Genomic DNA, 11,857 nt, shown 5'->3' on the forward strand with positions numbered 1-11,857 from the left:
AGACAATGCGGCCGATACAGTCATTTATTTCAAAATACAGGAAAGATAAACAGATAAAACACAAAACAAAATTTATTTTGCCATCTATGAATGAAATTCAAGAAAAAAAAACGTATCTTGCATAACATGGTAAAAAACTCACTTGTGCCTGCCATTGCTCGCTCAGGACCGCCATCTAGGGATGACAAACTAGACTGCTACGTACACTTCCTGGTTGTACTGCTCACGTGACTTCCTTTTTTAATTTGTCTACGTGCAGGCAACACCCTTTAGGAATGTGCAATCCAGCAGATTATCCGTACAGTATCTGATAATTTTTCTTAAGATTTTCCCTTCAAAGTGACACATTTGTACTCCCTATTAAAATCATGAATCTGGAGGTGAAAATTGTGAATCGGGGGGCGGCTTATACGCGAGAAATTGTAAAAATTTAAGGCAATTTTAATGGTATGGTTTATATGCATGGTCAGAATGCATACGAGTAAATACGGTAAACATTTTTCCATCAGTCGTTAAAAATGAAAGTAACCCATATCTCACTGAATTGTGCCTAGAAGCCTTTAAAAAGAATTTAATGAATATAGGTTGGACTTTATGGTAGAAGCTGAATTCGCTGAATTCAGATTTTGCATATCAGATTCATTTTATATAAACTGGATAAAATCAGAAATCAAATCAATCAAGCTTAAAAACACTAACAAACCTAGAATGTTTTTAGCATTCTAGAGGATTAAAACCGCTTCAAACACCTCACCCTTAAAACTGCATTGCAAATATGCTAACCACTCAAATACCATGCTGCTCTTTTGAATCTTAAACTAAAAGAAAAAATATTCACTTCAACATAAAATATTCCGTGCTACAGTAGAGTTATCCACCAAGTATTACTTTCCTGTTCCATGCTACAGAATAATTCCTATCTGTTACTTTTTGAGTCGTGCTTTTTCCCCAAATACAATCATATTAGAGCACTAATACGAACACAATCAGTAGTTGAACATGTTCAATAACTTACGCGCAACCTGATTTAAGATTCAACATCAGGACTCGGGCGTTTGCTCGTCAAAGAACAGTTGCCGACACTTCCGGACAGTATCTTGCGGGGAGTCCACGGTGAAACCGATGGTACGGAAGTCCTTAAAAATCTCGTGATCGTTTCCTCCCTGAGGAAAAGAACGACGATTAGTTTAGCCTGATTACGTTTCTCTCCAGTTGAGAATATGCCAATACCTGTGGTACCTCGACATACGAGTGCCCCGACATACGAGCAATTTGAGATAAGAGCACAATTTCGGGCAAATATTTATCTTGAGATACGAGACAAATTTTGATATACGAGCATACAGCGGACGCGAGAGGCTGCTCATAAGAACATCATGGGCACTATCTTTTTGGTCGCAACTCCCTCGTGTAATGTCTCTACGAGCACTGGGCGGAGCATTGCATTGGCAAGTGCTCGTGCGTTATCCTATTGTGAGAACATTTGTGTGCATCATTTTGGGAATACTTTGAAGGAAAGACAAAAGCAAACAACCCCCGATAGGTTGCATCTGAAAGTCAGGGTGGAGGCGGGGCAAATAGAGCCAAGAAAGGTATCAAAATGTAAAACAAAATTAGAATTAAGTGTAGTGTAAGGTTAGATTAAACTTATTTTTGAGTGTGCATCGTAATCCAAGTTCATTTAAATTTGTTAATGTTATGTTACGAGTGCGTTGCCGTGCAAAAAGAATGCTCCAATAATTTTGTTGTTTGGTTTCTTTTTACAAAAACAGCTTAAAAACGAGTGGATCAAAACAGTAAAAATGTGACTGAGAAGGTAAATTGTCACCAAATTGCCATCTTTAGCTTCCTGAATTGGACCGCCTGATATCTATGTCAATCATTCAAGATGTTTTAAAGCAAAGTCTTAGAACATGCTCATTTGCAGAGTATGTAATGCGATCCAGTTCTACATTTTTTTGCCATTACAAAATAAATGGTAAACGCTACGAGCACAAAACACTTCTAACAAGGCTACTCGCGTCTGAATTTCATTCATAGACGTCAAAATAAATTCCATTCAGCATTTTATCTTTTTATCTTTTCTCTATCTTGGAATAAATGACCGTATCGGCCGCATTGTCTTGCGTTATGGCGTTTCGTCTTTGTCACGTTGCAGTTTCGTGCACGTCGTCTTTTTATGCGCATATAAGCCCCACCCTCGATTCAGTCATCATTTTTTTGTCTGACAAAAGCGGCTTATATGCGAGTAAATACGGTAGCTTTTTTGTTCGTCGGTAGGTACGAAATTTTCCATGTGGTGTCTCGTTATTCATGTCTAGCATATTAAGACGGATAAAATGAGTTTGTACACAATACTCACGTATTTCCAAAATAAACATTTTTAAAAAAACACAAGAGGTGCTCTTTGCTACTGAACAGTCTGGACACAGAGCGATGAAAAATGTTAAAAATGTAGTAGATCAACTTACAACTGATGTCTCATTGCCAAAAAAGTAGATGGCTTCCAGGCCATCATTCTCCAGCAGATCTAGGCATAAGCTTTTATCCCAGCCTTCAGGAAACGCGTCAAAGCTGATGAGACCACCTAAGAGCAGAAAGCATGGTCAATATTGCATTCTCACAAACCCGTACATTGACAAAATCCCTCTTCATGGTGGTATTGTGATGCCAGGGAACACAAAGAGGACCATTAAGAGGACCCAGGCCCCTCCTCCTTTTTCCTCACAAGGACAAACATAACAAAACACTATTAACACCCTGCCATATGTTATTAAATGCACTTTTCACTCTTCTTAAACAAGCCCACTCTCCATTTTCTAAACTCAGCACTGCAGAGCAAACATCGCTCCCAGCCAATGTAACAGCTAATGGAAGCTCTTAACTTTTTAGATCAGTGAACAAACCTGTTTTGTTTTCATAGCTCAGTGAACCCGTTGGCAGACCAGAAAATACCGTGCCAACCGTGTGAATGTGTTGCCTCAACAACCACAGTGGACTGGAACCACAAAATGAATCCAGTGACATTTAAAAAAAAAACAAAGAGAGAAATGCACATTAACTGCCAGGGACACTAAATGTCACCCAAAAAACAATATAAAAATTTCTATGGACATTTTACATGTTTATATGTCATTATCGCAATATCGGCGGCCTGTTGGTTTAGTGATTCACTCGGCTGACTTCGGTGCGGACTCAATTCCCGCTGGGAGTGTGAATGGGAGTTTGTCTCTGTGTACCCTATAGCTGACTGGGTTGTTCAGGGGGGAACTTTATCCACGGCAACGCACTCGTAACAGAACAAACAAATTTAAATTAACTTGGATTAATATATACAGACACTCAAACATACGTTTAATGTAACTTTACACAAACCCGGATTCTAATTTTGTTTTAAATTTGTATATCTTCTCCTGGCCGGTTAGCTGTTTGCCACGCCTCCACCCTCACGTTCGCTATCGATGGGCTGTTTGCTGTTGTATTCCCTTCAAAATATTCCGAAAATGATGCACACAAATGTCCTCACAATAGGATAACGCACGACCACTTGCCAACGAGAAATAGTCTTTAAAGAACGATCGCGGGAGCTAACAGGCTAAGTAAGGAAGAACAGCCTACCCACGTATTGATTGTGGGTAATGAAGTTATATTCTGAGAAAGGGTGCCATTGGCTATCGGTGTTGTGTGCACGAGTATACAGTGGTACCTCGTCATACGACCGTTCGTCATACGGAATGCTCGTCTTACGGAATGCTCGTCTTACGGGGGAAATTTCGATCGAATAATTCGCCCGTGATGCGGTCAAAGTTTCGTGATGCGACCAAGCCAGGTTGCCATGGCATTTTTTTTGGCATATCTTTCGTGTATAACAATATTTACGAGCACCGGATGAGCTATTCAGACCAGGAAACGCACAACGCGCATGCGCGGTGAAAAGAGGGCTTTCTGGGTAATGAAGTATACTCGTGCTCGCAAAAGTATCCCCGGTAGCAACTCTATCATAGGCGCCGTTCGATGGGACGCGAACACAGATGCTACAAGCTAAAAGGAGCCGCTAGCCAGCGCCCCTGTAGCTCGCATGAGCAGTGGGGCGATCGCTGATAAAAGACTCTGCTCGTTGGCTGCTCATAAGAACATCGGGGGCACTGGCTCGCAACAGCATCCCCGGGAGCAACTCTATCATAGTCGCCGTTCGAGGGGATGCAAACACAGATGCTACAAGCTAAAAGGAGCCGCTAGCCAGCGCCCCTGTAGCTCGCATGAGCAGCGGGGCGATCGCTGATAAGACTGCTTGCTGCTCGTTGGCAAGTGGTCGTGCGTTCTCCGATTGTGAGGACATTTGTGTGCATCATTTTCGGAATATTTTGAAGGGAATAGTACGACAGCAAACAGCCCATCGATAGCGAACGTGAGGGTGGAGTGTTTGTTCTGTTTACGAGTGCGTTGTGTGGAGGAAAAAAAAAACGAAGCCCCTCTCCCCTCGGCGAAATCCGGCCAATTTTAGTTAGATTAAACACTTTATTTCTATTAAACCACTCGTTATTTATTACTTTGTCAATATATGGCGAATTATAAGAAATAAAACATTTTTTTTCAATCCAATATCCTGTTTCTGGTGTTTTTTTCAGAGAGTTGGAACGAATTAAATTGTTTCCCATTCATTTCAATGGGAAACTTTACCTCGAGTTACGAGTAACTTGTCATACGAGCTCAGTCCCGGAACGGATTAAGCTCGTATCTCGAGGTACCACTGTACTTCATTACCCAGAAAGCCCTCTTTTTGCCCGTGCATGCGCGTTGTGCGTTTTCTGGTCCATGTGTAGGCGAAAGAAACCGTTCAGTGCTCGCAGATATCTGTTATACACGAAAGAGATGCGGCAAAAAAAGACAGTGCGCTACAATGATAAACAGCCTCTCATGTCATGGCCACCTGGCTTTCTCGCATCTCGAAATTTTTCTCCTATCTAGAGCGAATTATTTGCTCGAAATTTTCCTCGTATCTCGAGCATCTCGTAGGTAGAGGTACCACTGTATATATATATAGAAATATATAGAAAATACACACACGCACGAGCGCACGCACGCGCGCGCGCGCACTCACGTGCGCACACACGCACACAAACGCACGCACGCGCGCGCACGCACGCGCACACACACAAGCTATATTAACACAAATTGTGTTCATGAAAATGAAGATGCTGTGGCGCTCCCACCTCGTGTGAACCGCAGTCCTTTTCCAGCAAATTCCTCCTCAAGGGCAGCAACAAATTTCTCCCTGATTCTTTCTCGCTGTGGAGTGGCGACAACATACAGAGGATTAACGAATGAATGTAGGACAATCTACCATGATTTTCTAATCTAATTTTAGTATATTAGCCAGAAGCTCAAGGGTTAAACGGAGTCTGCAAAAGTGATTCATCAAGGCGCAGCCAGGTCAACTGTCCTAAAAGCGAAACAATGTTTGAACTCTCTGCTTAATGAAGCCAATTTCATAATTCACAGACCTGTTTGGTTAGCTGGTAAATATTAACGGTCTATCTTTCGCCACAGTTAACATTTCGCACTTGGTAACATTTTATGATATGACATTTGCTCAAGGGCAGTCACGAAAGAATCACTATCGGGTTTTATCGTTTTCAATAAAAAGGTATGATTTCTCAATCTCATGAATTGAATGGTCTCAAGCAGAATGTTGACAATAACTGGAGCGTGTGTGACTTTTCCTACATGATGTAAAAAAAAATGTCAAGATATTTATTTACCTTATCAATTTCAGAAAATTCAATTCGCTCCTCCAAAGTGCAGCTGCGACCCACGGGGGAAATGTTGAGCGTGCCGTTCCTGAACTCGATAAACGTTCCCCTGTAGATCGAAACCGAGGGATTCATTGAGAAAGATCAATTCTATCAAGTGAAAAGTGTCAAACGTTTTTTTTACTCTTAGACTTTTCCAAGTCTTGTTAAGACAAAAAAAGTGTGTGTGTGTGAAACCTCTTTTTCGGAAGTTTGATGTGCCCAATGTAGTTCAAGCAAAAGTTGATCAGATCCTGCAGCAGTTCCTCCCCAAGATGGTTTTGGATTGCCTGCCATGATGAAACATATACAATCAATATTCATGTTTGTTATTCTGTAGTCAGTCCAGGAACTTAACTCTTTCACTGACATTTAAAAAAAATTAAGAGATTTATCATAGAGTGTGTGTTGTATATTTAGCAAAAGGGGGAATTTGATACCTGTTGATAACAATAGAACTACAACCCATTAAAACCTCGCAGGTAAAATGTATTGGACGTCCATTGCTGTCAATGGCAGGCAAAGAATAAACTGTGTGAGGTCACACAAGAGTTGTACAACTAACTAAATTAAAAAAATAAATAATAAATCCAATTAACACAGGAAAATACAAAATTTCAAGGATTAATTTTTGGGGGAATTCATTCATTCTGGCCACTTTTTTATTCATTATTATTTTAATAATTTATTTCCCCCCAAAAAATGGAATATTTCTTTTATGATCCCTTATAGCTGAAACGTGGGTGTTGCAGCAGAACAGGCATATAGACAGAAGTATAACGGATAAAAAAAACTATAAATAAAAACTATATATATATAAAAAAAAGGTACACACAACTAGTATAAGTGATAAAGTGTTTTAGTAAAGATAAACACAATCAATTACACAATTTGGACAGATTCAAGACCTCTGGCCTAATGTAAAAAAACAAAATAAAAATCTAAGAAAAAATATAAAGTGTAGAAAGAGTTAAAGAGTACAAGATAATTTGCTCAGTGGTGCATAACATGAACTCTGTACTCAAGTCAAAGTATAAATACCTGTTCCAGCACTTGTTCTATTTATTGACCTACTTAGCTTGAAATAATATGGAAAAAAAATCCAGTGTGGCAGTGATTGTCCATTTAATTCCCTCCACTTTCACTTACATATTTTGAACAGAGTTTCCCGTCCTTGTACTGCACGGTGCCGTTCTCAGCGAATACATAGTCGAACTTGTGTATGACTGCAAGAGAGGAGCAGCCAGATGAAGTGTAACTAAATGTGCTCATGCACGTTTACATTCCTGCTTGTGGAAAGGAAAATATTAACCATGACCGTATTTTCTTGCATATACGCCGTATTTGTCGCTCACAAAAATGATGACTGAATCGAGGGTACGGCTTATATGCGCATAAATTAGACGTGACATGCAGGAAACTGCATACGGTCATTTATTTCAAAATAGAGAAAAGATAAAACGCTAAACTAAATTCATTTTTACGTCTATAAATGAAATTCAAGAAAAAAAACATATCTTGCATAAAACGTGAAAAAAAACTTCACTTGTGCCTACCATTGCTCGCTCAGGGCGCCTTCATTTTATCTAGGAATGACAAACTAGACCGTTACGGACACACTTCATGGTTGTACTGCTCACATGACTTCCTTTTTGAATTTGTCTACGTACAGACAAGCCCTTTAGGAATGTGCAATCCAGATAATTCACATAGTATCTAAGAAATACCAAGTGCGATGATTTTTCTTAAGATTTTCCTTTTAAAGTAATACATTTGCACTCCCTATTAAAATCATGAATATGGAGGAGAAAATAGTGAATCGGGGGCGTGTTATACGAGAAAAATTGTAAAAAACAACGATTTTAAGGTAATTTTAAGGGTGCGGCTTATACACGGAGGCGGCTAATATGCTAGAAAATACGGTAGGTCCCAAAAATTTGGAATCCTGGTTAATGAACACATCCGGATTTCTGATTTTTGACGGTAATTGATGTTTTAAAATTGAGACTTACCATCATCTCCTTCCCCGAGTTGTTCTGCTATTTTGGAATAATCGGAGCCTCCGACGATTCCGGTTTTCACTTTCCTTCGTAGCCTTTGGAAGAAAGCGTCTAGTTCTGGGTCTATTTTCTGTGAATTGAAAATGCAAAGATGTAACAGAAGTGTTTTGCATTGTTTTAATAGCCTCTTAAAATTGATATGAAAAAAAAACACTGTTTAATACTGTTTTAATACAAAGGAAATTAATAACTTTCCTTTGTAGCCTTTGGAAGAAAGACATTGACACATGATTATCATTATTTTGATTTGCACACCTTGTCAGAAGCAGCATAAAAAGATCCAATCTGCAAAATTATTTTAAAAAAAAAGTAATCTATACTTGTTTTTAATGGGCCGCGATGAATTTGAGTGTTTTAAGAGAGAATTAAAAAAAGAGAAACATGAAACAAGTACAGTCATACCTCTACTTACAAATGCCTCTAGGTATGAAATTTTCAGCTTAACAAAACTTTTGAGATGCAAATGAGTGCCTCAAAATTCGGAAAAAGATCCAAGTTATGAAAACGTCAACATTTCCTAAATCAGTTATTTTATTTTGAAATTTTCTCGCATGCCCTGCTTCTTGCTTGACAATTTCCCTACATTCAATTGGGCTCTCATTGGCTGTCTCACAACAACCCTCCATGTTTCTTTGACCGCCGTTGTCTGCTTAAACCTATGCTTGCCTAACGTTAGCTTCCTGAAACTTGTTCACATGCACTGCATCACGAATAGATTTTTCATTTTTACTCATTTTAATGGCTTATTAAGTAATTTCAAGATCATTTTTTCACATTTTGGTGTGTCTTCAAACTTTTCCTACAAAATTGGGACACTTTAATGACTTTTTAAGGGTTTAGTTGTTAGCTTTGTGGGGACCGTGGAATGAAGAGAATTGGCCAAGTCCAGTCCTTGAGACCCCCTAACCAGTCTGTTTTCCATATCTCCCTCCTCTACCACACCTCAATTAAACGATCAACTCATCAGCAAGCTGTCTAGAAGCTTGATACCAATCCCAATTATTTGATTCAGGTGTTTTGATGGAGGGAGACATGGAAAACAGACTGATAGGGGGTCTCGAGCACTGGACTTGGCCACCCCCGAATTTTAATTTTAGTATTTACATATAATGTACTGCTCTACTTACAAAAAAAATCTGGACCAACTAATTAAAGTAGAGGTACAACTGTAGTATATACAAAATATGATAAGAAGCAAAGAGCCACATTCATTTTGGCTGGGACCCGCATGCGGCTCGAGAGCCACACGTTTGCTAGTATTGGATTCCAAAAATATGCTTCACTCATTTATTTTGTTTTTGCACTACCATTGATTATATTTGTTGTCGTTGAGTATAATAGATTTTGACGATGGTGTTTTGGCATTTTCATCGTTAAATCATGGCTGCCATTGACGCCAGTATACGTCCAATTAATTTTAATGTGACATTTAGGGATAAATTCATTTGAAGAGAACAGATGAAAATACGTACATCATCGTCAATGGCACGGACAGTGTTGATTTAAAAAAAATGGCCTTTTTGGTAGTATGGAGTATCGATATGTTTCCATCGTGACAACAGTGCTCGTGAATGTCGGATATTGACGGATCCATGGGCAGCTCACCTCTCTCGGGGGCGTCAGAGTTCCATCCACGTCAAACAGGCAAAGGACGGTTCTCTCTGCGAATGCGTCGACCTCCATTTACGCCCTTTTCCTATTAAATACAACCCACGTGGACGAGCATTAGGGAGCATTCCCAGATTCTGCAGTGGTTAAAAATCAATTGGGGAATGAATGACTGCAACGAACTGGACTACTCTCGTTTTTTTCCCCCAGAAATTCGTTTTGTTCCAGAGAAGACAGCAGCGTATCCCGACAGCTCTTGAAAAGGACCCCACACCTTTGAAAGCACATTTTAAGAAGGTTTCAGGTTCCTTTCGTAATGACAAACTTGGTTAGAAGCCAATCTTCGTCAAGATGGGCAGCGTGTGACGTCACAGAATGGGCGGAGTTTGGCTCCAGCTGCTAGTCACACAACTGATCATTAGATTTTCACAATAATTCACAGATAATTCAAATATTTTGATAGAATGAATGGAATCAAATTGTGTTGAAATTGAATGTGAATAAAAAAAACGATTGTTTACAAAAGGATATCATTTTTGTTGCCGATTTTTATTGTTTTTGTTCGCGTCTTAACTGATTTGAATGGTTTGCATTTTTTCTTCTTAATTAATTGTTGATCAATTTATTTGTTTCCTGATGATTTTAATGTAATCTAAATCCTTGTGTTGAATTATACTATATAAATTATTTGCCCTTCTTGAATGCGTGATATCTGCAAGAAAAAAAGACTGTGAGGATTTTTATAGTTAAAATATCTTAATATTAAATAATAATATTCATTTACAATGCTTTATGATGTCATATTTTTATAATGTAAAACACTGTAAATTTGTAAAAGCATCTCATATTTTATATTTCAGTGAGTTATATTTTCCACCAGAGGGCAGCTTCGTCCCTCAAAACTGTGTTTTTCTTCCTGGTGCTGAAAAAAATATCATATTTCTATTAAGACATTCTGTCAATTAGTAAAAGTATTTCATATTTTGATGAAATATATCACATATACACATACGTTTATGCAAATATTTTAAAATGTTATTTGTACAATAAAGACTGAAGCCTCAGTAGTGGGGAAAAATAAATTTTCAAAATATTCCCAAACATTCACAAGCAGATGAAAAATATTGGCAATAAATGTTCTAAATAAAGCAAACCATAAAAAAAGTTATATTTTGAAACAGAGGACAGTATCGTCCCTTAAAAAAAAAAATTCTTGCTGAAAAAAACACCCTGTGGTTTGTCCTAATTAGCAAATAGGAAATTGTTTGAAATATAAAGAATCATATGCAAATAAATTTCAGCCGTACTGTGAAATTAAATGAGTTTGACATCAACGACAGCAAAGCCTATCTCTTAAATTGGGTGCCAGGAAGCCATAATGCAATTTTGAAACACTTTGCATTCATAAACATGAGATGATTGACTCAAAATTCAAACTCAGCTATCTTTGTTAACATTTTTTTTAGGGGGGAAGCGCTTGAACTCATTAGATTGTGGAAGTATTTGGTAAATATGAATGACCCGTGTGTTTTATCAGCAATCATAAATCACAAGTGAGTAAACGTTTGGATGGAAATGAGAGATAGTGAAAGAATACAAAGCAGTATGAGCTCCATGGATTATGTGGGTTTAACCTCATTAAATGATCTAATTTGAGTAGGTGTTTTCTCAGACGTTAGACTAACAATTTGTTGTCCAGAGGTCACTCAGTTATTCATTAGCCTGAATTACCAATGGACTGCCAATTGATAAATTAAATGTGTAAGGCCAGACTAAGGAACTAATCATTAATGATGATTATATCCATCTATTTGAAAAACATTGTAAATCTTGTAATTTGTCATAGATTTTTTTTAGCAAATCGAAAAATGTGCTACGTCCAATGTGGGCACTCAGTGCATACTTTCTTTGAATGTGGTAACCATGAAACCTAACCTCGATGACAACAAACATGCTCCCCGTAATATGTCAATATTTCCTCTTCTGGGCAATATGCCAGTGTGCAATAACGTGGAAGAACTCTTAATATGGATTAGCAATGGATCTAAATTGCAGTTCGTGCCCTGCCAACTCAAATATTACGACGTCATTCGTGTTTGCTGAAGAGCTTTACAAGCAGCTAGGTGGCAACTCAATACAAAACTGAGTTATGATGTTGAGAAGCAAGAAATAATGAACACAGACTGAACTGTGGTATGTGCACAGTGTCATAACTTGTTTCTTCTGTCAGCGTTGCTGTTTGGTAAATGATGCAATAAAGCCAGAAGTGGAAACAATACTAAAACTTCAACCATGACTGTGAACTGTAAATCCCTTCAAATATAATGGTATGACCAATGAAATATAGAAGTTGGATTCACTGTTGGGTCTATCCATCCATCCACCCACCAATGAAAA

General features: G+C 38.3%; 1 protein-coding gene across 2 annotated transcripts; it reads right to left on the reverse strand.

Moving 5' to 3' along the window:
- Positions 1–8: 8 nt before the first annotated feature.
- On the reverse strand, positions 9–9,835 carry pmm1 (phosphomannomutase 1). 2 transcript variants are annotated; one of them, XM_077618771.1, is made up of 9 exons: positions 9,644–9,835; positions 9,458–9,548; positions 7,805–7,922; positions 6,942–7,018; positions 5,991–6,082; positions 5,763–5,862; positions 5,214–5,289; positions 2,472–2,587; positions 9–1,163 (listed from the first exon to the last, which is right to left on the reverse strand). In XM_077618771.1, exons 2-9 carry the CDS (start codon positions 9,533–9,535, stop codon positions 1,041–1,043), a joined length of 780 nt encoding a protein of 259 aa, XP_077474897.1. In that variant the 5' UTR covers positions 9,536–9,548; positions 9,644–9,835; the 3' UTR covers positions 9–1,040. The 2 variants fall into 2 exon arrangements, with proteins under 2 accessions (XP_077474897.1, XP_077474896.1); XM_077618770.1 differs by having other exon boundaries at positions 9,458–9,835.
- Positions 9,836–11,857: the final 2,022 nt, after the last annotated feature.

This window comes from Stigmatopora argus, chromosome 14 (genome assembly GCF_051989625.1).
Source record: "Stigmatopora argus isolate UIUO_Sarg chromosome 14, RoL_Sarg_1.0, whole genome shotgun sequence".
Lineage (NCBI taxonomy): Eukaryota > Metazoa > Chordata > Actinopteri > Syngnathiformes > Syngnathidae > Stigmatopora > Stigmatopora argus.

What these genes read in the sequence shown, in the direction of transcription:
- pmm1 (XM_077618771.1), bottom strand. Translation starts at nt 9,535, where the DNA reads ATGGAGGTCGACGCATTCGCAGAGAGAACCGTCCTTTGCCTGTTTGAC. An exon ending in GGAAACTCTGTTCAAAATAT is followed by an intron (nt 6,083 to 6,941) that starts GTAAGTGAAAGT and finishes TCATCATGGCAG; the next exon opens with GCAATCCAAAACCATCTTGG. An exon ending in TTGGCAATGAGACATCAGTT is followed by an intron (nt 1,164 to 2,471) that starts GTAAGTTGATCT and finishes TCTTTTCCTCAG; the next exon opens with GGAGGAAACGATCACGAGAT.